Here is a 24708-nt window from a genome sequence, read left to right on the forward strand (position 1 = left end):
TTTATTTTTTTACACTCGTAGACGTACTGAAAGAATACATCGAATGTCAGATATACGGAATGACACGACAACATCAGAAGTATCGTCTTATGTACAGACCATTGTGTCCATCCCTCCAGGTATGTATTATGTAGAATATTTTTTTCTATTATTGACAGATTTGTGAATTTGTAGATTTTCCCTCTTTACTTTTCTTGAAATCTTCAATAGCTGAAGGAAAAACAAATAATATTAATAATAATATTAAAATGTGGATCTGTGGGGAGGACATTAGAGTGTAAGCTCCTCTAGTATAGAGACTGATGTGACTGTGTATGTGGGGAGGACATTAGAGTGTAAGCTTCTCTAGTATAGAGACTGATGTGACTGTGTATGTGGGGGACATTAGAGTGTAAGCTCCTCTAGTATAGAGACTGATGTGACTGTGTATGTGGGGGGACATTAGAGTGTAAGCTCCTCTAGTATAGAGACTGATGTGACTGTGTATGTGGGGAGGACATTAGAGTGTAAGCTCCTCTAGTATAGAGACTGATGTGACTGTGTATGTGGGGGGACATTAGAGTGTAAGCTCCTCTAGTATAGAGACTGATGTGACTGTGTATGTGGGGGGACATTAGAGTGTAAGCTCCTCTAGTATAGAGACTGATGTGACTGTGTATGTGGGGGACATTAGAGTGTAAGCTCCTCTAGTATAGAGACTGATGTGACTGTGTATGTGGGGGGACATTAGAGTGTAAGCTCCTCTAGTATAGAGACTGATGTGACTGTGTATGTGGGGGGACATTAGAGTGTAAGCTCCTCTAGTATAGAGACTGATGTGACTGTGTATGTGGGGGGACATTAGAGTGTAAGCTCCTCTAGTATAGAGACTGATGTGACTGTGTATGTGGGGAGGACATTAGAGTGTAAGCTCCTCTAGTATAGAGACTGATGTGACTGTGTATGTGGGGAGGACATTAGAGTGTAAGCTCCTCTAGTATAGAGACTGATGTGACTGTGTATGTGGGAGGACATTAGAGTGTAAGCTCCTCTAGTATAGAGACTGATGTGACTGTGTATGTGGGGAGGACATTAGAGTGTAAGCTCCTCTAGTATAGAGACTGATGTGACTGTGTATGTGGGGAGGACATTAGAGTGTAAGCTCCTCTAGTATAGAGACTGATGTGACTGTGTATGTGGGGGGACATTAGAGTGTAAGCTCCTCTGGTACAGAGACTGATGTGATTGGCTCAGTGTTCTTTGTACAGCACTGCGGTAAATGTCAGAGCTATATAAATTTATAATAATAATAGTGTGTGACTGTGGGGGGGGGACATTAGAGCGTAAACTCCTCTGGGACAGAGACTGACGTGATTGGCTCAGTGATCTCTGTACAGCACTATGGTATATGTCAGAGCTATATAAATGTGTAATAATAATGTATGACTGTGGGGGGGGGGGGACATTCAAGTTCAGTAATTCATAAGACAATCATAGTCCCTCACCTTTTGGTCTGACATGGTTACTATAATCTGCAAGCTTTATTTTTTGCGACTCTGTCTATCTCGTTCGTTTGTGCGATCTTGAGCACCATCTGCACCCTTTTCAGGTGCTCCTCCTCCGGGGTGCGAAAGGAAGATGCCGCGTCGCCCCGGAAGTTCACCAGATCCAGTGCCTCGCTCAGGATGGACAGGAAGGTCTTCTCCTTCTCCGGGGTTTTGATGTGGTCCTTAGTAGTGTAGTTCTCCACTGGGAATATTCGCTCCATTCCGAGGTCCCTAAACTGCTGTTCCAAAGTCCTAACATCTCCAAGATATCTATTGGTGATGATGATGATTGGCAGAAATCCTGGAGAGGAGAAACACAACGTTTGGATCCTTAATGAAAGAATAAATGACCACAAAGGCCAATTGGACTCTAGTCATTTGGTAACCCGACTAAGTGATTGCCTTATCTTTTAGATTTTATTCACACCAGTCCTATCTGGCTGCATTGGGCAATGTTTCCCAATACAGTCCCAACCTATAGACAAGGCAATTTATATGTTCATACCAACGTTCTGCAAAAAAAAAATACATAGGACTTGTTGCATTTTCACCCAAAATTTTACCACTTGCCGACCACCTAACTGGGAATTTACATAATTACTTGGACATTAAATACCAGGGTTATGGCTGCAGATAGATGCCATAACCCCGGTATCAGTTTTTCTCGTAGGCGGCCGGCTTTCAGATAAAAGTGGCCCCTGCAGCGGATCCGCCGCGGGATCACATTTAACCGCTTCAGCCCCGGAAGATTTTACCTCCTTCCTGACCAGAGCACTTTTTGCGATTCAGCACTGCATCGCTTTAACTGACAATTGCGCGGTCGTGCGACGTTGCACCCAAACAAAATTGACGTTTTTTTTTTCCCCACAAATAGAGCTTTCTTTTGGTGGTATTTGATCACCTCTTTGGTTTTTATTTTTTGCACTATACACAAAAAAAGAGCGACAATTTTGAAAAAAAACTCAATATTTTTTACTTTTTGCTATAATAAATATCCCCCAAAAATATATAAAACAACTATTTTTTACCTCATATTTACCTCATACATATTTTTGGTATAAAAAAAAATCGCAATAAGCGTATATTGATTGGTTTGCGCAAAAGTTATAGCGTCTACAAAATAGGGGATAGATTTATGGCATTTTTATTATTATTTTTTTTTTTTATTAGTAATGGCGGCGATCTGCAATTTTTATCATGACTGCAACATTATGGTGGACACATCGGACACTTTTGACACATTTTTGGGACCATTGTCATTTATACAGCGATCAGTGTTATAAAAATGCACTGATTACTGTGTAAATGACACTGGCAGGGAAGGGGTTCACCACTAGGGGGCGATGAAGGGGTTAAGTGTGTCCTAGGAAGTGATTCTAACTGTGGGGGGGATGGGCTACCACTGACATGACAGCGATCACTACTCCCGATGACAGGTATCAGTGATCTCTGTCATGTCACTAGGCAGAACGGGGAAATGCCTTATTTACATAATAAACGTGATAAGGGCAGAGATAGTCAACAGAAAGCACCACATCCCATATTCAAATATGTATAAAGAGGCAAATTTACCAGGGGATGGGGTTTAGATAAAAGAAGGAAGTTGGGACTTTAATATGAGGCACATGTGTGGTGTGCCTCCATCCCTGGTTCAAGGAGAAGAATGGGAATTTGGGACTTTAAATGAGGTCCATGGACAGCGTGGAGGTGAATTAAATACAGTATATTTATTGATCATAAATGTATCAAACATATCACAGCAAGAACCACATAGAGGAAAGAACATTGTAGTGAATGCCATTCCAAAATTGTTATACACACATATGTATGTGCGCATACAAAGGGGCATCGAGAGTACATCAATTATGTCAACAAGACGCCACATAGTGGTCGTAACTGATAAGTAAGTACATACAATGAATGCATATAAAACATACACGTAAAAAACAGCACTAGGCAGTAAGAGTAAAATTAATGACACAACATAAAACCATAATTGATTGAAGAACTGTGTTCTAAATTGCTGGTAGGTTGTGAGCATATGGATGCATGACAAAAATGCCCGACGCGTTTCGTGTAACCACTCATCAGGGCAAGATGCTCAACAGTATCTGTAAAGTGTAGTGAAAGTATCTATTAATATAGGTGCTATGCAACTGTTAAGGGCAGGGAAAGATGAATAAGTCCCCCCTAGGTACTTACATGAGGTCAGTACACAGGGATGCGGCAATGATGGGACCAAGGCCAAGGTGGTGGTCCTTACCGGGAGCTGAGGTGGGAAAGCCGTGCACCGGCGGAGCGCGTGCAACAAATGCCCCCCCACACACACACATGTAAATTGGGTGACTTGGTCCTGGGGTAAAACATGTATGGTACTGTGCCAAAAAAGGATCTGGGAACAGAGAAAAAAGGGGGAAGTGCATAAATATATATATCCTGATATGCAAGAATCTAATATTGCATCAGGTTAAAGAAAAAAATAATAAGTTGTCAAAAACAAGGAATGAAAATAAACCCAATCCATTGCCCAAGTGGGTGGTACAACAAAGGGCAGTGGAGGCAGTACCTGATGCATCAGGACTGAATAAGTAAATCAGTTACGACCACTATGTGGCGTCTTGTTGACAAAATTGATGTACTCTCGATGCCCCTTTGTATGCGCACATACATATGTGTGTATAACAATTTTGGAATGACATTCACTACAATGTTCTTTCCTCTATGTGGTTCTTGCTGTGATATGTTTGATACATTTATGATCAATAAATATACTGTATTTAATTCACCTCCACGCTGTCCATGGACCTCATTTAAAGTCCCAAATTCCCATTCTACTCCTTGAACCAGGGATGGAGGCACACCACACATGTGCCTCATATTAAAGTCCCAACTTCCTTCTTTTATCTTCGCATTAGGGATGGAGGTCCATGGACAGGGTTGGTAGTGTTCCCCTGCCACCCATGTGTGAGGTCTTCAGGGTCTAGATGGCAGTGTACCTACCTGGATCCTGTACACTCAATGGGACACACCACATGTGTCCATGAGTTTTTTCAGCCTAGCTTGACACACTATCATTTTGGACATTACTTTGGTCAGATGTGGCAGCTGGTACACCTGGGCCGGCTTGTTGTCCGCTATCCGGGAGTTGCGATGCGCTCTGCGTGTCCCCCCTTCCCCCCATGGGTGACGTCATCACTGACGTCGCGTACATGCGGACATCAGGTGTTCCATCTACAGCCGGTCAGCTGGGTTATGTGGGCGTCTCCCCTGGGCGGTGTTGTCCCGCCCACGTCAGGGCCCCTCCCTGCAATTGCCGTGCCTGGCGTGACGCTGGTGGTGTCAGCATGCACGTGGTGGGGGCGGGTGCACATATATATATGGCCGCCGCTCACACACTTTGGTTGTTTAGAAATTTACTATGGCAGACCTCATTACAGCAACTGTCCACCTCGGTGGGACACATGTAAGCTTATATCTGGTTACCCCTCTTTTACATCCCATCTTTTTTTGTCATTTTTTGTTTTTTACTTATTCAGTCCTGATGCATCAGGTACTGCCTCCACTGCCCTTTGTTGTACCACCCACTTGGGCAATGGATTGGGTTTACTTTCATTCCTTGTTTTTGACAACTTATTATTTTTTTCTTTAACCTGATGCAATATTAGATTCTTGCATATCAGGATATATATATTTATGCACTTCCCCCTTTTTTCTCTGTTCCCAGATCCTTTTTTGGCACAGTACCATACATGTTTTACCCCAGGACCAAGTCACCCAATTTACATGTGTGTGTGTGGGGGGGCATTTGTTGCACGCGCTCCGCCGGTGCACGGCTTTCCCACCTCAGCTCCCGGTAAGGACCACCACCTTGGCCTTGGTCCCATCATTGCCGCATCCCTGTGTACTGACCTCATGTAAGTACCTAGGGGGGACTTATTCATCTTTCCCTGCCCTTAACAGTTGCATAGCACCTATATTAATAGATACTTTCACTACACTTTACAGATACTGTTGAGCATCTTGCCCCTGATGAGTGGTTACACGAAACGCGTCGGTCATTTTTGTCATGAATCCATATGCTCACAACCTACCAGCAATTTAGAACACAGTTCTTCAATCAATTATGGTTTTATGTTGTGTCATTAATTTTACTCTTACTGCCTAGTGCTGCTTTTTACGTGTATGTTTTATATGCATTCATTGTATGTACTTACTTATCAGTTACGACCACTATGTGGCGTCTTGTTGACATAATTGATGTACTCTCGATGCCCCTTTGTATGCGCACATACATATGTGTGTATAACAATTTTGGAATGACATTCACTACAATGTTCTTTCCTCTATGTGGTTCTTGCTGTGATATGTTTGATACATTTATGATCAATAAATATACTGTATTTAATTCACCTCCACGCTGTCCATGGACCTCATTTAAAGTCCCAAATTCCCATTCTTCTCCAGGGGATGGGGTTTAAAGCATATACCCCAGGGACTTTTAAGGTGCTTTTTAAATATACAGTATACTAGAAAGTCGATGAATCTGTACAATCATTTTATAAAAAATCAATCGTTTTTATTAGAAAAAGCATTATTTAAAACCCTGTGTCTCCAGCAAGTGAGACTTGCATAAAAAAATCTATACACAAATAGATCCACACATAAACCCATTACAGGTACATAGAGATAAAGCTACTTAATTATTTCCATGACAATCTGCCGCTCGACATGTTTCGCTCTAATACGAGCTTCTTCAGGAGTTTTATGGCAGAGATAGCGGTAGACTCTAAACAGTAAATGAAAAATAGTAACGGTAAATACACAGATCACAAAAAAGAAATTTTTTTATACAAAACATGAATCTAATGATGTTCAATACCAGATACTGGCTTATGAATTGTAAAGAAATAATTAAACATTGTTCAACAAAAAATATATAGAAAAACCATGAAGAGAATTTTTGCTGTTCATAAATCTTACCGGGCTGTTTCTAGTATACTGTATATTTAAAAAGCACCCTAAAAGGCCTTGTTTACAAAGGCACTTCCCCATTTTGCGGCTCCGTGACACGATCGCCGGGAGACTGGTGGACATCGAGTCCGCTGGTCCCACGGGCACGGTCATGCTGTACACGGCGGGTGCGCGAGTGCACCCGCTAACCCCGCCAATTAAAGGGGATATACAGGTACGCCCATTTGCCCACCGCTGCCATTGTGCCAACGTATATCAGCGTGCGGCAGTCTGCAAGTGGTTAAAGGTGATGGGAGAAGTGCCCCTCCCTTTCCGGCGATTCGCGGTGGTTCCCGGGCTTGACGTTACCAATCATTTGAATGGGCTGCCGTGCCCTGCGACACACAGGAAAAAAGTCCCTGCACTACTTTGGAAATCGCAGCCCCCATGGGAACCGCAAGTACAGCATGGTTCCCAGTGTGGGTGCACTTTCCAGTGCAGGCGGCGTGTCATTAGGATTAATGGCACCCACCCGCTAGTCCAACGCTTTCGCTGCACGGGTGGTTGCTGCTGCGGGAGTTTGTGTGTGTCCCACAGCGGCACCACCCGCACAGGTGTGAACCTAGCCTTCGGGCCCTTTCACACCGATAAGTTTTTTTCCTGCGTTTTTACCTTGCAAGAAAAACCTATGGGGACCTTTCACACCACTGTGTTTTGAAAAGTCTTTGGTGCGGTTTTGAAGACTGCGCCAAAAAACGCAGCTTCCAATTGCAATGAACAGAAATTGTGGTAAAATTGTGGTAAAAATGCACCCGCCATTTGCGTTTTTTTTTTTGGTGCATTTTTGAGTCACATGTCCATACTAAGCTACTGCTTCCTCCTGCCTGTAGAAGACTGATGACATCATCTCAGACAAAGTTACTTAACTAGAGCTGTCAAGCTAGACTAAGTAGAATAGCATTACCTGTAAGCTTTTGAGCATTTTTAAGAAATTCTTTAATTTCTTCTTTCACTTCACTCCCCATCCTACATTGTGCACTGAAAGTATAAAACAGAAAAAGAATTCCGATAAACAATGAGCTGCTTTATCTGTAGCATATTCACCTATAGCGGCAGGTTTCTTTGTATCATTTTCACCCCCTTCCTGCCCAGGCCAATTCTCAGCGTTCAGCACTGTCACACTTTAAATGAGAATTGTGCGGTCATGCAACGCTGTACCCAGATGATATATTTATCTTTTTTTTCCACATAAATAGAGCTTTCCTGACAGACTCCATCAGGTCCGGACTGGCCATAGGGCAGACCGGGAGTTTGCTTCGGGGCCGCATATCTGGCTGTGACATGCAGGGCCGACTGCCGTTGCGGGTTCCGACATGCAGGGCTGCTGATGTTCTGCGCTACATGCAGGGACATGCAGGGCCGGCCACTGGTGGTGGTGGTGGTGGGAGGAGCGGAGGCATTTTCCGCCTACCAAGCCCATCCATGGCAACCCAGGCCGCAGCTGAACAGAAAGTCTCTGTTTGCGCATGCGCTCCGCAGCCGACGGGCACCTGGCAACCAGGACGCCAGGAGAGGAAGAGAGACGGAGAAGCCAAGGAAGAGGTCACTTTGCCGTCCGTCAGTGAACACAGGCAGCCGCGCTGTGACAAGGGGGTGGCGAGCTGCGGGATGTCAGTGTATATCCCCCGCTCACCCCCCTTCTCCTGTCAGCAGAGCATGGTTCTCATCTTATTTGGTTGCTCAGCTTGTTGCTGATTTGCTTCTGTCCCCATTGGCCACAGTGGAGGGCCAATCAGAAGAGGCTAGCAGTGCATCATGGGACATGTAGAACTGGAGGATTGTAATCCCCATTGTTGTCCACAGGCAGCAGACTTCAGCCCCCAGCATGCACTCTGCTGGGGGAAAGAGTGAGAGCCTGGAACCCAGGAAGAAGCTGAATGACTATTAAAGGAAAAAGAGAGGACTGTGCTGGGGGAAGCCAAAGAGAGAGTCACGCTGTACCCACAACACCAGAGAGAGAGTGCCACCACCACGCTGTACCCGCACCCCCAGAGAGAGAGCCACGCTTTACCCGCACTACCAGAGAGAGCCACATTGTACCCCGCACCACCAGAGAGAGAGCCACACTGTACCCGCACCACCAGAGAGAGCCATGCTGTACCCAGTCCGGGCCTGGACTCCATGGTAGCCTACGTGTGGGTTAACCCCACACGTATGTCTCTTTCCAGCCCCTCCAGATCGGACCCTCAGATCGAGGTCCAGAATGACAAAGACCTTGCCAGGCCACAACATCACTCATCGCCCAGATCCAAATGAGACTTGACATCTGGAACTCACCACCAGAGGAGATGTTCCCATTCCTCCTCCAGACACTGCTCCGACCGCCATGACAGCCGCTCTGATTGCAGAGCCTGCTGGGGATGTGGGATACGAGTCCCGGAGGCAAGTCCTTGTGTGACCGTTGCTATGCCCGAGTGGTTGGGGAAAAAGAGACGGAAAATCAGCATTTGAAGTCTCTTGTGAAGCATATGGTGCAACAATCTCTGAAGGAGATGGATACACCACTCTATTTGGCCCCCCTGGCTGACGAGACCAAGAGGTGAAGAGGATATCAGAGGCTTTGATTTCTCTCTGGTTTCGCCACTAATCGAGGCCGTCCACCCCCCCAGCTAAGCAGAAAAAGTTCTTTAAGCATCTGGGGAAAGAACGCTCAAACCTTCCGCTCCTTATTGAATTAAAGGACATTATTCATGAGGAATGGAATAAGGTGGACAAGAAGACTTCCATGTCTAATAAAATCTCCAGATTATACCCCTTCAAGGCAGAAGAAGTAAAATATCTGGAATATGCTCCTCTTGTGGACGCAGCTTTGATGCATCTGGCCAAATACGTTACTCTCCCTTTGGAAGATTCGGTGTCCTTTAAGGATTGGTCTTGAGAGAAAGATAGATCAGGACCTCAAGAGGATTTATGGGCTTGCCGGTATGGCTTGCAAACCTGCAAGCCAAACGTTTTGCGTTTCGGAGGAACTGGCTAGAAGTACACCATCGGCAGGGCTAAAGCTGGCAGGAGTCTTCCAGGGGGAGGCATCTATCGATCTGATCCACCTGCTGGCATGGACTATGTTGTCCTTAGTCACGGCCAAGCAGGCCTTATGGTTACGTCCTTGGCTTGCCGACCTGGTCTTCAAGCAAGCCAGGTGTAAAATCCCCTTTGAAGGTTTCTCACTGTTTGGCAAGCTGGTTGATGCCATAACACGGGCCACGGGCTGTAAGTCATGCTTCCTTCCCCAGGACAGGCATCTGCTTGGACGCAAGAAACCCCAGTACAGAAGACGCAGCCCGGAGCGCTCGAGAGAAGCACGCTCTTACAAGCCTGGCCGGGACTTCGGTAAAAATTTGAGCAGAGGGCAGGCATCCTTCCTTAAGCCAGCTAAGGGCCAGGCGTCCAGTGGACGTGAGCCGGCTAAGTCCTTTTAAGATTGCGCCTGCCCCTGCGGGTCAGGTGGGGGCCCATCTGCTCCTCTTCCGGCACATCTGGGTGGCCTCAATCTTGGACTACTGGGTCATCAGGACGGTCTCGTCAGGACACAGATTGACTTTCTCCAGTAACCCTCCCCCCAGATTTGTTTCCACTCTACTCCCTCCTTCAGAGGAACAGAGACAGGCGTTACTGTCCTATGTGGACTCACTGAAGATTCAGGGAGCAGTGGTACATGTCCCAAAGGACGAATGGTTCTCTCTTCCTAATTCGAAAGAAAAGCAGTTTTTGGCACCCAGTCATAGACCTGACTTAACTCAACAAATTTATAAAACACGGAAAATTCAAAATGGAGATCCTGTCAACTATTCAACAATCCATACAGCCAGGAGTTTGGCTGATTTCAATCGACTTAAAGGACGATTATTTCCAAGTCTCGGTGGCAAAGGAATTTCGCAAATACCTCCGGTTCCAAGTAGGGCAAGAACACCTGCAATTCATCTGCCTCCTCGTCAGGTTGACAACTTCCCCCCGAGTCTTTTCAAAGGTTCTCTTGGCCATAGTGGCCGGCCCTCATCAGATTGAAAGGGGTACATCTTTAACATTACCTTGACGACCTCCTAGTGTTGTCCCAAGACAGAGAACAGTTGCTGGTCCAAAGGGAGCAGGTAATCTCTACCTTGTCCAGCTTCAGGTGGCTCCTGAACTTGGAAAAAAGCCACCTAGACCCAGTCCAACGCCTGGTATACTTGGGTGCTCAGTTCAATACAGTGGAAAATACCCAGTAGAGAAGATTTTTGATATTTGGGAGAGAATTTCTCGGGCCCTATATGCCCCACGTCTGAATGCCTCTCAGTGCCTGGAAATTATTGGCACAATGGTCTAAAAGACCCACATGGTCAAGTGGGCCCTGTGGAGGTTACGCCATTTTTAGTAAGGGTTCCTCTGGCAATTGAATCAGGGGACAAGAGTCAACCTATCGACATATCTGCAACAATGAGGAACAGCCTCTTCTGGTGGCTTCAGCACAAAAACCTACTGAATTGCCACTCCATTGCCCCATCTCCTGGGTCATGGTCACGACCGATGCCAGCGGTACCGGTTGGGGGGCCCTCTGCAGATCAGTCCTTCTCTCACCTTCTCTCAGGGAGGGTCAGTGTTATTAAGAATGGACAACACCACGGCGGTCTCCTATGTGAAAAGACAAGGGGGTACTTGAAGCGCCACATTTCTTCGAGAGGTCGAACCCATCTTATCATGGACCCAACACCACAGCGGTCTCCTATGTGAAAAGGCAAGGGGGTACTTGAAGCGCCACACTTCGTCGAGAGGTCGAACCCATCTTATCATGGACCCAGAATAACCTGTCTGGCATTTCGTCAATCTTCGTCCCCGGAGTTCAGAACACGCGGGCGGACTTCCTATCATGCAATTGGACAACAGCGAATGGTCTATTCATGTGAAGACATTCGATTGGATTCTGTCGATGGGAGTCAATCCCGAAGTAGATCTTTTCGCTTCCTCCTGCAATTTCAAGGTGAAGAAGATTTACACTCTGGGCCATTGCAGCCAGGCCTTCGGAACAGATTCCCTGACGGATCAATTGAGATTCAAGAAGGCGTATGCCTTTCCCACACTCCCGATCATCCTCAGGTTCCTGCGGAGGCTTGAAGCAGAAGCGGTCGAGGTGGTGACAATAGCTCCTTACTGGCCAAACAGGCCTTGGTTCCCCCTCCTGATCCAGCTCAGTTTCCGGGATCCGGTGCCTCTCCCTCTCAGGCCGGACCTTCTTTCTCAAGGGACAGTCCTGCACCCTTGTCCGGCACAACTGGGACTGATGGTATGGTTCTTGAGAGGGAGAGGCTGGAATCTCTGGGGTGCGCCTCAAGAGTGATTTCCACCCTCATGAGCTCAAGAAGTACAAGCACAAATAAAGTTTATGGGATAATCTGGACCAAATTTGTCAAATTCTCTTCTTCTACGGGCAAATCCTTCAGACATCCAGAAGTTCAGGATATTCTCAGCTTCCTTCAATCTGGCCTAGATCTACCTTTATCTATCAGCTCTCTTAGAGTCCTAGTATTAGCCTTGTCAGCCTTCTCCGGTACTTCATCCCTTAATTCGGCAATTCTTCCGCGGGGCGTCAAGACTCAAGCCCCAAAGAAGACCAAGATTTCCCAAGTGGGATCTTCCCCTTGTCCTCGACTTTCTGTCTGGACACAGTACCACGGGACCCTCCCTGCTTTCCATTAAAGACTTCTCGGCAAAAGTAGCTTTTTTAGTATCCATCACTTCGGCTAAAAGGGTCATTAAGTCATGAAGAACCCTTCCTGATGTTTTTTCAGGACTGGGTAGCCCTCATCCCTATGCTGGGCTCAAACCCGAAAGTATTTTCAGTGTTCTACGAGAACCAAGAGATCGTCTTACCTACATTCAAGACCCTGGAGTCCACTTAAACTCACCCTCTGGACATAGGTGAAGTCCTAAAAGAATATATACAGATTACTTCTCCCTTTAGACGTTCTGATCACCTCTTTATCCTGCACTCTGGCAGCAATAAAGGGAAGAAAGCTTCAACCAGAACAATTACGACCTGGATCGTGCAGACCATCCAGCAAGCATATAGGGCTAAGGGCTTGGCTCCTCCAGAGGTGGTCTTAAAGAGAACAGTGCAGCACTGGACAAGTATCACAAGTGAAAATAATTGTGGAAAAATTGTGTTAAAAAAAAATATATAAACTAAACAACAATAATAAATGACAATAAATGATAGTGACTGATAAAATGAGCATCCAATCCAAAGTCCATAGGTGATAACAAACAAATGCAATAAAGGCAAATAAGAGTTCTAAAATATGGTGTAAATGAAATCCAGAGGTTATTCCATGTGGAAATCTCAATCAGTAATCCACCGCCAGTGCTGCCCACCACCTGGTGATAAATTAGTAAAGGCTTACCAGAGAGCCTGCGACCGCCCTTATTCAGGGGGGTCAAAACAGGCTTAGTAGAGAGAGATATGAGATGAACTTCAAGGCATGTCCCAAAGAAGGCTCTGTAGGGAATCTTGCCAGCCTCCTTCCTGGGCGACTCCTCAGCAACAGCAGGGCGCCAATTCAGAAGATGTAGTCCCAAGGACGCTTCTTGTGTGGCGATCAGTGTTTGTTCCCAGAGAGACCAGGCAAAGATGAACCACGTATCCCAAAAAGAAAAAAGGGGGGACTCCAATCGTGCAGATAAACCACAAGATAAAATACAGATAGGTAAAAAATATAAAGCATAAAAACCCAGCAGGGGCAGCATATAAACTCCTCTGCTGCTTTAAAATGGGATCGCGCATGCGCGATATGTGCTAGCGTTGTGACCCTATGGCCGTTTCGTCACAACTGACGTCATCAGGGGTATCCACCAGAGGTGGTGACAGCTCACCCCACCAGGGGAAAAGCAGCTTCCTGGGCGGCAGCCCAACATGTGGCTCCAGACATCATTTGCAAAGCGGCCTCTTGGGCCTCTATCAATACATTCATGTCTCATTACCTGCTTCACTGTCTTCTGTAAACTTTGGTCTGAAAATCCTATCAGTTGATAGGACAAATTAAAATTATTTTCTGTTCAAGCATACCCTCCCGTGTGGTTTGGCTAGTTATTTCCCACACGTAGGCTACCATAGAGTCTGTCAGGAAATAGGAAAATTTATTATCAAATACTTACCGTAATTTTCCTTTCCTAATGGGCTTCATGGCAGACGGAGTTCCCACCCATCGGTTAATGAGTAGGCTAGTTACGGAACGCAGGACCTAGTGGTGAGTGCTCATTTATTGGAATGGGGTCCTATAGCATTAGAGAGGAGGCGGGGTTAACCCACACGTAGGCTGCCATGGAGTCCATCAGGAAAGGAAAATTACGGTAAGTATTTGATGATAAATTTTCCTTTTTATTTTGGTGTTTTTTAATCACCACTGGGTTTTTACATTTTTTCCTAAATAAACAAGAAAAAGACCAACAATTTTGTAAAAAGACCACATTTTTCTTTGTTTATGTTATAAAAATTTCTGATAATAATCGTTCTTCATAAATTTGGGCCAAAATTTATTTTGTAACATTTCTTTGGTGACAATAACCTAAATCAGTGCATATTATTTAGTCTGTAGGAAAGTTACAGAGTCCACAAACTATGATATATATATATGAAAATTGATCAATCCTGATGTACTGACGGCTGATCTCAATTCTTGAGGCCCTAAAATACCAGGAGTACTGATACCCCCCCTTTTTGAAAGTAGACAGTCCAAGGTAAAGTAAGAGGCATGGTGTATATATGTATACTACTATATATATATATATACTACTATATATATATATATATATATATATATATATATATATATATATATTTATTTATTTATTTATTTATTTATTATTTTTTTTTAATTTTATACAATTTTTTTTTTAACACACTGTGACCAGAGCAAGGGGGTGACAAGCATGTCCTCTCCTGAACCATACAAGGCTGAATGGCCTCAATATGGAGGGTACCTCACCAGGAGAACCTCCTGGCAAAGCATCTTGTTTATGATGAGCATGAGGGCCTCCTGTCCTGTCCCTTGATGTACATCAATTGTCAATCATGAAGTCCAGCAATGCAGGTCCATGTCAATCACAATAAACAACGCCTGCCAACATGTCTGATCCTGACAACCACTCCCCTGTAAATGACAGATTTGGCGAATGAAAACTGATACGAAGGGGTGGAGTCTCCTGGGTGACATCATTAACAAAATATGGACATTACCATATTTGGTCAATAATTTCATGAAAATTCCTGTTTTTTTTTTTTTTTACTTTTTTCCCCTTGGTATTCATACCAGACTCTCCTTAACGACAAAAGTCTGGAATGTACTTTTAAAGGGCACCTCATACTGTTATTTTTCTAGGATAAGGGTCTGGTATATATGAAGGGAGTTTCTATTCACTTTGTTTACAAGAAGAAGTAAACATCTGGGAGCTGTTATTTGCCGCCAGTTTAAACCCTTCCCACTGAGCGTATGCATTTACACTATATTATTATTACGATATTACTGCCTTTACACACACATGACCTTTAATGGCATCCCAGTCTTAGTCCGTAGGGTTCAAAATTGAGTTGGCCCACCCTTTGCAGCTATAACGGCTTCAACTCTTCTGGGAAGGCTGTCCACAAGTTTTAGGAGTGTGTCTATGGGAATGTTTGACCATTCTTTTAGAAGTGCATTTTTGAGGTCAGGCACTGATGTTGGACAAGAAGGCCTGGCTCACAGTCTACGCTCTAATTCATCCCAGTCAAGTTCCTCCACCCCAAACTCACTCATCCATGTCTTTATGGACCTTGCTTTGTGCACTGGTCCAAATAATTTGGTGGAGGGGGGATTATGGTGTGGGGTTGTTTTTCAGGGGTTGGGCTTGGCCCATTAGTTCCAGTGAAGGGAACTCTTAAGGCATAACAGCATATCAAGGCATTATGTACAATTTCATGTTCCCAAATTTGTGGGAACAGTTTGGGGATGGCCCCTTCCTGTTCCAACTTGGCTGCGCACCAGTGCACAAAGCAAGGTCCATAAAGACATGGATGAGTGAGTTTGGGGTGGAGAAACCTGACTGGCCTACACAGAGTCCTGACCTCAACCCGATAGAACACCTTTGGGATTAATTTAAGTGGAGACTGTGAGTCAGGCCTTCTAGTCCAACATCAGTGCCTGACCTCACAAATGCGCTTCTGGAAGAATGGTCAAAGATTCCCATAGACACACTCCTAAACCTTGTGGACAGCCTTCCCAGAAGAGCTGAAGCTGCCTCCTGTCTTTATTTATTTTTGACACTTTTTTGGTGAATGAGTAAGGGTATCATAGGGGGGTCCGAGATCTGGAGGCCCCGTTGTTAAAGGGAGCTTCCAGATTCCGATAAGCCCCCCCGGCTCGCAAACCCCCACAACCATTGCCCAGGGTTGTTGCGAAGTGGCCCTTCTCCCCATCAACATGGGGACAAGGTGCTTTGGGTGGGGGGAGCAGAGCCCCCCTGCCTCAAAGCACCCCTCCATGTTGAGGGCACATGGCCTGGTATGGTTTAAGAGGGGGGCACTCACTATTTCCACCTTTTCCTAACCTGCCAAGCTGCATGCTCAGATATAGGGTCTGGTATGGATTCTGAGGGGGACACCACACGATTTTTTAAAAAAATGTTGGTGTGGGGTTCCCCTTAAACTTCATATGAGATCCAAAGGGCCTGGTATGCATGTGGAGGGGCCCACGTTGTTTTTTTATTTTTTATTGCCGGCAATAACTTGCAGCTGCGATAATCAATTTAATTGCCATTTTTTTCTTTATAAATGTCAGTTTTGCTGCAGCAGGTTCTATACATGGTACAGATGCGCCACTTTACAGGCAGACTAAGGGTACCCCCGGCACAATATATTTTAAGGAATTTTTCATTTTTCATTTTTTTTTAATTTTTATTGTTTCACTTTAAGCTCAATTAAAATCACTGCTCCAGTAAAAATGATCTTTTTTAAAAGTTTTTTGCATTGACACGTGTCCCCCAGGGCAGTAACTGGACCCTCATACTCTTTTTTATGGCCAATAACTTGAATATAAGCCTTCAAAATGGGGACTTTTGATTTTTTATGTTCGGTCCCCATAGACTTTAACAGAGTTTGCGGCTCGTGTCCAAACTTTTTCGCTGTTCGGGACTTCTGGTACGAACTGAACCGGGGGGTGTTGGGCCCATCACTAGTTGTGATAAATGTGGGTCACATACGTGTCAGCAACAAATACATAGTGGTGTTGACATTTACTTGAGTGACAATATTTCCCAGCCAAGTGCATGGACCCTATTCCTGTACACGCAGAGAAGGGTTCATGGAAGTTGAGGGAGGAAGTCGGACAAAGGCTCTTTTAGATTTATTTCTCTTTCCTCAAATTCCCATGAACATAGAAACAGGTTATTTCCCAAAGTGTCAAGTGGAGCCTTCTCTGGACATTTGTGACATTCTGATGAGTAGGAGCCCAAAGAAGCTAACCACAAATAATGATAGAAGGTCACCTGTAGATGAATACTGGCAGTAGAAGGTCATTGGAGTTACGTTTGACTGCAGTTATTGCTTCCATTCTCTCTTTGAAAGCATTTGGCCAAACCACGTCTTCATCCAGAGGCTGCAAGTTTCCTGCAAATATATGGAAAATGATCACACATTCTAAATGTTTTTAGACTGACAAGGAAATACTCAACTAGGGTCATACAGGATCACATTTATCAATCTGTATAAAGTGTAACCTGTGTTACCCCTGAGCCACAGATCACTTCCAAATGTTTGTGCTCTGATTCCCATATTTCAGTGAAGGTTTGTATCTAATGTGTGGCTCTACAAAAAACACATTGGCTCTCACTGCTGTCAATCAAAGCCTGTGAGGAGAGAGCGGGGTGGCACGGTGAGCCATGCTATGTGTGTCTTATAGAAACACAGACCGGGTGGCTCAGGAGCGAGCACACACAAGTGCCCCCATTGCAAGCCGCTTGCTAAGGGGGCACTGAGCAGGGGGGCAGAGCCTGGAACACCGGATGGGGACCCCAGTAGAGGAGGCTGCTTTGTGCAAAACCATTGCACAGAGCAGGTAAGTATAACATGTTTGTTATTAAAAATAACCAAAAAAAAACCTCCCAAAAAAAACTCCTTTTATATCACTTTATTTCTTAACAACGTGCTTCTAGAAGTGAAAAGTGAAAACATACATAAGGTGTGTGGGGAATAATAGGCCTGATCTTTATCCTGTCCCTATCCCTTATTCTGACACCAAACTAACCCAACTCAACCATACCATCACCATACCCCCCAAACCCAAACAATTGGCCTTAATCCATAACCTAACCCAGTGTTTCTCAACTCCAGTCCTCAAGGCGCCCCAACAGGTCATGTTTTCAGGCCTTCCATTATTTTGCACATATGATTTGATCAGTTTCACTGCCTTAGTAATTACCACAGCCGTTTCATCTGAGGGAAATCCTGAAAACATGACCTGTTGGGGCGCCTTGAGGACTGGAGTTGAGAAACACTGACCTAACCCTTAAAATATGCCCTTGCATTAAACCAACCCCAACCCCATCTTTAACCACTTGCTTACCGGGCACTTAAACCCCCTTCCTGCCCAGACCAATTTTCAGCATTCGGCACTGTTTCACTTTGAGTGACAATTGCGCGGTCATACTGCACTGTACCCAGATGACATTTTTTTCACACAAATTGAGCTTTCTTTTGGTGGTATTTAATCACTACTGGGGTTTTTATTTTTTGCTAAACAAGCAAAAAAAGACAGATGGGCATCGATAGGTGGCACTAAGGGGCACTGATGAAGTGGCACTGGTGGGCACTGATAAGGCAGCACTGATAGGTGGCACTGGTGATCACTGATAAGTGGCAATGATGGGCACTGGTAGGTGGCACTGATAGGCCAGCACTGATAGGTGGCACTGATGATGAGGCACTGATTGGCAGCACTGTTGGGCATTGATAGGTGGCACTGGTGGGCATTGGTAGGTGGCAGTGGTAGGCACTGCATAGCAGCAGTTGGTCTGGAGTATGTGGGACCGATGTCCGGTTTACTCCAGACGGTAAGTTTTTTTTCCTCTTTTCTCATGCTGAAAAAAAGCAGATTACCGCCTTCTGTCTACATCACGTGATCGGCTGTCATTGACTGACAGCTGATTACATGGTAAGGGGCCGGGACTCGCTGATTACAGAGCGTGCAGCCCACAGGGGAGACGCAGGCAGGTCATGCACGGGAGGACGTACATGGACGCCCTCCCGGCAATTTAGGCCCGTGCTGTAGCCGTCTTTCGACTATAGACCCTAAACCCTAAGACTTGACCTTAATCCTTCATCTCAGTCTTTCAATCAGCCCCTAAATTTGACCCTAACTCTAATCCAACTCAGCTGTCTCCCTACCCTCCTCTAAGACTAACTCAAGTGTAACCCTTTAACCTTACCTTGTGCCATAAATCTTAGCCTAACTCTTGGGATATGGTACATCGATTTTCAGCACCAGAAGCCCTTAGCAATTTTTTAGCATGGGGAAAGTAGAGTGGTTGTAAACCCTTACATATACCCAACAAAGTGACTGGCCTTAGGTGATACACAGAGATGAAACAAATCCATCCTAAGTTGTACCTGTTTATCTACAGTACAGTCTTCTTTCCCCTACATCCTATCAACGTGCTGAATTTAAAAAAGCTTGTTGGAGAATTTAGAAAAAAGTGGGTGGAGAGTTGAAATGACACTCTGCAGAACTTGGTGAGGAGAGCTCTGTTCCTGTGTGCTGTGTGAGCGGACTCATCCCTCTTCACACAGCACACAGGAAGAGAGCTGAGGCTGTCAGTCAACTGGAGATCCCTCCCCTGGGAGGAGGCAGCAGACAGAAGTGACACTCATGCCACGTACACACGAGCGGAATGTCCGATAGAAAAAGTCAGACAGAGTCTTTTCATCATATAATCCGGTCGTGTGTAGGCCTCATCAGACCTTCTTTCCTTCTTTTTCAAAAATTCTGACGGACCTAGAAATAGAACATGTCCTAAATCTTTTAGACGGAACCCATCCCTATCGGGAAAACTGCTCGTCTGTATGCCTTCTGTATGCTGTTCCGACGGACCAAAAACAACGCATGCTCTGAAGCAACTATGAGACGTAAGCTATTGACTACTGGCTATTGAACGTCCTTTTTCTAGTCCCGCCGTACGTCACCGCGTTCTGGACGGTCAGACTTTGGTCGGACTTTGGTTTGACCGTGTGTAGGCAAGACCGCTTGAATGGAATTCCATCGGAGTTCCGTCGGAGAAACCTTCGGAGTTTAGTCCGCCGGCAAAACTGGTCATGTGTACGTGGCATTAGTCCTCTTGATTGGGAAAAGTACACATTATCTAGGGATATGCTTTGTTCACATTTCATTACAACCACTTTAAAGTGCATGGAATAATGACCCTAACCTGTAACCTAGCCCTAACATTTTTTGCCCTAATCCTGAACCATAATCCCACCCTACCACTAAATGGTTAGCACTTTTGTCTTGCATTTTCTGAATCCTGTGCTCAGATCCTTCTTGAGCCATATTGAGTTTGTATGTTCTTCCCATGATTGTGTAGATTTTTTTTTCTACTAAAATACTAAAATATACTGCTGTGGTAAGTGGCTTTCTAATGCCCCGTACACACGATCGGACTTTCCGCCAACAAAACGGTGGATATTTTTTCGAAGAATGTTGTCTCAAACTTGTCTTCCATACACACGGTCACACAAATGTTGGCCAAAAATTTCGAATGTCAAGAACGCGGTGACGTACAAGACGTACGACGAGCCGAGAAAAAGGAAGTTCAATAGCCAGTGCGGCTCTTCTGCTTGATTCCGAGCATGCGTGAAATTCCGACAGCAAATGTTTGATGGAGCATACACACGGTTGGACTTTCCGACAACAAGCTCACATCCAACATTTCCCACCGGAAAGTCTGACCGTGTGTACGCGGCATTAAACTCCCCTAGTTGTAGACAAATTAGATTTTGAGCTTATTTGAGCAACAGGGCCTGATGCGAACAGTTCTATGCCCTTTGTAAAGTTCTATGGATAATGCTGGCACTCTTTAATAGGCAAAAAAACAAAACCTTTCCAAAATATTGAAGCAGCAGTGGGAAGTTCAAAATGTAAGCTCCTCTAAGAAGGTCTCGTGTAATGGTTTGATGATCTTTGATCAATGTTGGCACTAGAATTTGGACAATTATTAGACATGTGTAATAAAAAAAGAACACTGACCAAGCTGAGTATAAACTTCCTCCTTCTCACAGTTTTCTGCTTTTCCAAACCCTCGATTGTCCACCAGGGTGATGACGTCAGTCAGGAGGTATGATTTTCTTTGCCGGGTGTGCCCCCCGTGGCTTTCGGTGGCCGACGCCTCAGATGCCTTGACCTCAAACCTGCCCCCAAGCAAGGCATATCTCAAGGAATTGATGAAAGATGATTTTCCATGACCAGTGTAACCACAGACCTGGAGCAAGATCCGATTGTAACCCAACTTTTCCATCTCAGAGCTTTCAAGTTTGTAGCTGAGGACCTTCTCTCTCAGGTTCGCCAAATCCCCCATCTCTGCTGACTGAGAGCAAAAATTATTAAGACAAGAAAAAGGGAAAGTGAATTAAAAGGAACCCATCACAAAACAAAGATCCCACCTAAATATTCTCAAATGAAGCTTGCCATTGTCCAGATTCCAGGTCTAGGTGAAACCTAATCGATTTAGTATCAGTGTAAGTGTAGTCCCTGGATCAGATTTGGTACATGGACTGAAGATGGATAATACCTGCTCGTCCCGATGGCTTATGAAACTTTTGAGATATGTATCTTGTTTCAAATGTGATATCTATCTAATTTTTATGGCAGAGAGTTATCACAGCTCTAGGAGCATTTGGCAGACAAGAGGTAAATCTTTCTTGGTTCGGAGGTCGTCGGTGCTGGCTATTGCTAATAGCGATAAGACAGAAATGAATACCGGACAGCCGCACTCGTAGGTTTGCCTTGTTTATTTAGAAGATTCACATCAAATTCAAAGTAACAGCCGACAGGAAAAGAGCTGACGTTTCGCACTAACGTTAGTGCTTACTCATAGCAACAAAGGCCTTTCATCCTCATATCACCTTTGGGGTTCTGAGGTGTCCATCAATGCTAATTTTTTATTCAGATATACAGTATGTGTATACATTTTCAAAGTGCAATATTCTATGTTGTCTTATTCACCAATATGTCTGTAAGACTTACAATCAAATTCTGACATTTATTGCAAATTGTGTTGATACAGGGTTTGCTTTTTATGTATATGGATGGACATATTGTTAGTCCATCCTTTTACTTCTTTGTGTATAATCAGCGATTGCTATATTTACATATTCCATCAATTTATACATTAATGTATTTATTTATTTTTACATTTTTTTCTTTCACTGCATCTTCACGTCCACATTTCTCACATGCATCATCTTTATTGTTACATTTTTACTTTATTTTTATCTTCATTCCATTACACTTAAGATTATTGGTAGCACTTTACATGCAGTATATATATATATTATTACATCAATAGCTTCCCTTATTTATATTAAATTCTTTATTCACACATTCATATGCACTTTTTATTACTCATTTGATATATATTTTTTTTTATATGAAATAATTTCCTTTTTTCTTTTTTACATATATATATTTTTACCTTCCCATACCAGTACATTTTTACACTTTTTTCTTTTTCTTTTTTGTATATATACACATATAGACTTTCTTCATTTACACATATTTTTATTTACACATTGTTTCACCATTTTTCCTATTCATGACACTCTATTTGTATTACTCACATATCCATTTCTATTACTACTTCAATCACAATCGATCATGTGAAATCGCTTAGTTTGTTTTCACTAAGGGGTGTTGCCCATGATGGCCAATCACGGATCTCTCCTGCACCTGTGCTTATTAAGATTTTGAACCATCTCTTAATCCCCTAGCCACATGCGTTTAACACCAAGAAATAGTATTTATTCGATTTCCTATTGTGTGATTGTCAGCTATGAGTAAGCACTAACGTTAGTGCGAGACGTCAGCTCTTTTCCTGTCTGCTGTTACTTTGAATTGGATGTGAACCTTCTAAATAAACAAGGCAAACCTACGAGTGCGGCTGTCCGGTAATCTTTATGGCACTCAGCGTAAATTATCTGCATGGGACTTTTTAGTGATTTTTCAAAGTCACATCAGGTTCCAAATGTGATATTTATTTAACATTTGTGGCACTTAGCGCGGTATATTTATTTTTATTATTAGTATCATTTTGCACTTGCAAGGTCTTATTCACTGCAGCTGTTAATTTATATGGTATCACTTATTCATACCAATAGTTAGATTCTTTTGGCGCTTTGGATTTTATTATTTTTATGTATCTTGTTTTGTAGCTGCTTGCAGTAAAAACTCCAGTTAAAAAAAAGCATAAAGTTGCTACAGTGAGCATTATGTGCCCTGTCAAGAGAGTCAGCTAGTGTCGGTGGGGTGTAGTGTGTGTGGTGGCAATAATTCACACAGTTGGGTGCAATATAAAACATGTATTGAAGTAATGTAGCAACAATTCACAACAAACCTGGTGGAAAAGCTACCCAGCTGGAGGCACTCATGGTTTCCAGAAAAGTGAAAGGAGCAGATCCCAGCTGTGTCTGTTGAGAGGGGGCTGAATGCAGCCTGGCTGCCTCGCGGCTGAGAAGGTGTCCGGAAGAGTTGCGACCCTACGCTTTTCGTCCTTATCAGGAACCATCCCCTAATGCTAGTGCTGCCCCTAACAAGCGGGATACCTGTCCCTACTCTACCAACTTGCAAAATGCACACCAAACCTGGGAGCCAGGATCTTAAAAAGGCTCTGCCTGACCCAAGATGGCCACCAGAGTTACGTGGGGCTGCAGCATCCAATCGGTTTGTTTTCCCAGTGACCCAGGAAACCAAAGAGGAACCATGTTCCTCCTGACTTTCTCTCCAACTGCCATGCCACTGCAGAATAGCACCACCTGCAGTGAAGAAAGTAGACTGCACCTGGCTACACGTGCTTGCGCTAAAATCTGGACATTATTATATCTTATAATCCTATATTAATACATCTGTGCTGTGCAGGCCAACTTACTGGACGGTGACCCTTCAAGTGGATAGTATAAGGGTCAGAGGTTTTCTTAAGCTCTTTGTACTACCTGACCTCAAACACAACTAACAACTCCTGATAATGCACAGGAGCAACACTGACACTGATCATAAGGTCATACTAGAAAGACCCATCTCCTTAGCACTTAGTTTTAGCAAGTATACTTGAATGACTTTTCTATACATGCACAGAATTCTCGCAACCTATGTATCTTACCTGAACAGAACTATTTTTTTTTATCCTGTTTTATTTTAAAGTTTTGAGGAACTCTAAAAAAAAAAAAAAAGGGGTGTTGACACCAACAAGTTCACAGTGGCCGACATTGACCACACCAGCTTTTTCGCCAGTCCAGGACCCAATATACACATACCAGTCTCAGGTCATAGAATATTTTATTCTAGAAGAAGTGTTTAAGCTTTAGAAGTTGCTCCCCAGACTTCTGGGCAAACCTTTTCCAGGACCCAGGTTTCATTTGGCCTTTAGTATAGGATGGCAAAAAAAAGGCTGCCAACAGCATTTAACAAAATGAGGGTAATTTCTAAAGTAACTAGACAGGAAACTGTGGTTCTACTCTTCACACGAAAGTAAACTGTCACCATACAGCTATGTACTGTAGGAGACTAGTTGGTCTCCATCGTTTTTCTAACAGAACACGCAGAAGTACATTTAAAAGTCTCCAAAACATTAATAAAATATATAACATGGTATACCCTTTTATCTCTAGTTTTCCTACTTGTGTATTAGAATTTATTTTCTGCTTCTTCAAAATCAGAAGGTGCCTGCATGTCATCATTCCTGTCCCAAATCCCAAAACAATTTTGTTTTTTGTTTGAGGTAAGGGAGCAAAACCAGGCACATGACTCTAAAAATCATGCTGTTCCATATTTTTCCTCTCCTAAAGCTCACTTACCGCTTGTGCCACGATTGAGGTCCTTGGTATAAAACAAGCTGGTTCTGCTTCTGCTTTCAGAAAATTGTTTATTACAACGGAAGCAAAATAATGCTTCCTGTATTCACCCAT

The 24708-nt window shown here is 44.0% G+C and overlaps 2 protein-coding genes across 2 annotated transcripts in view; both read right to left on the reverse strand.

The window, feature by feature from the left end:
• LOC141148207 (uncharacterized) overlaps positions 1-24708 on the reverse strand; it is a 186511-nt gene that overhangs the window by 24350 nt on the left and 137453 nt on the right. The gene's annotated exons all lie outside the window — the stretch shown is intronic.
• Positions 1-24708, reverse strand: LOC141147347 (uncharacterized). The gene is made up of 6 exons (XM_073634586.1): positions 24598-24708; positions 20780-21116; positions 17028-17148; positions 7441-7514; positions 1485-1827; positions 1-210 (listed from the first exon to the last, which is right to left on the reverse strand). The coding sequence occupies exons 1-5, from the start codon at positions 24706-24708 to the stop codon at positions 1505-1507; spliced, it is 966 nt and encodes a 321-aa protein (XP_073490687.1). The 3' UTR covers positions 1-210; positions 1485-1504.

The sequence above is a fragment of the Aquarana catesbeiana genome, linkage group LG06 (assembly GCF_042186555.1).
Source record: "Aquarana catesbeiana isolate 2022-GZ linkage group LG06, ASM4218655v1, whole genome shotgun sequence".
Classification (NCBI taxonomy): Eukaryota; Metazoa; Chordata; class Amphibia; order Anura; family Ranidae; genus Aquarana; species Aquarana catesbeiana.

Coding starts and splice junctions, on each gene's coding strand:
- LOC141147347 (XM_073634586.1), bottom strand. CDS start 24,708: ATGGGTGAATACAGGAAGCATTATTTTGCTTCCGTTGTAATAAACAAT. Junction 21,117..24,597: donor CCTCAATCGTGGCACAAGCG/GTAAGTGAGCTT, acceptor TTTTGCTCTCAG/TCAGCAGAGATGGGGGATTT. Junction 1,828..7,440: donor AAATGCTCAAAAGCTTACAG/GTAATGCTATTC, acceptor TCTCCTCTCCAG/GATTTCTGCCAATCATCATC.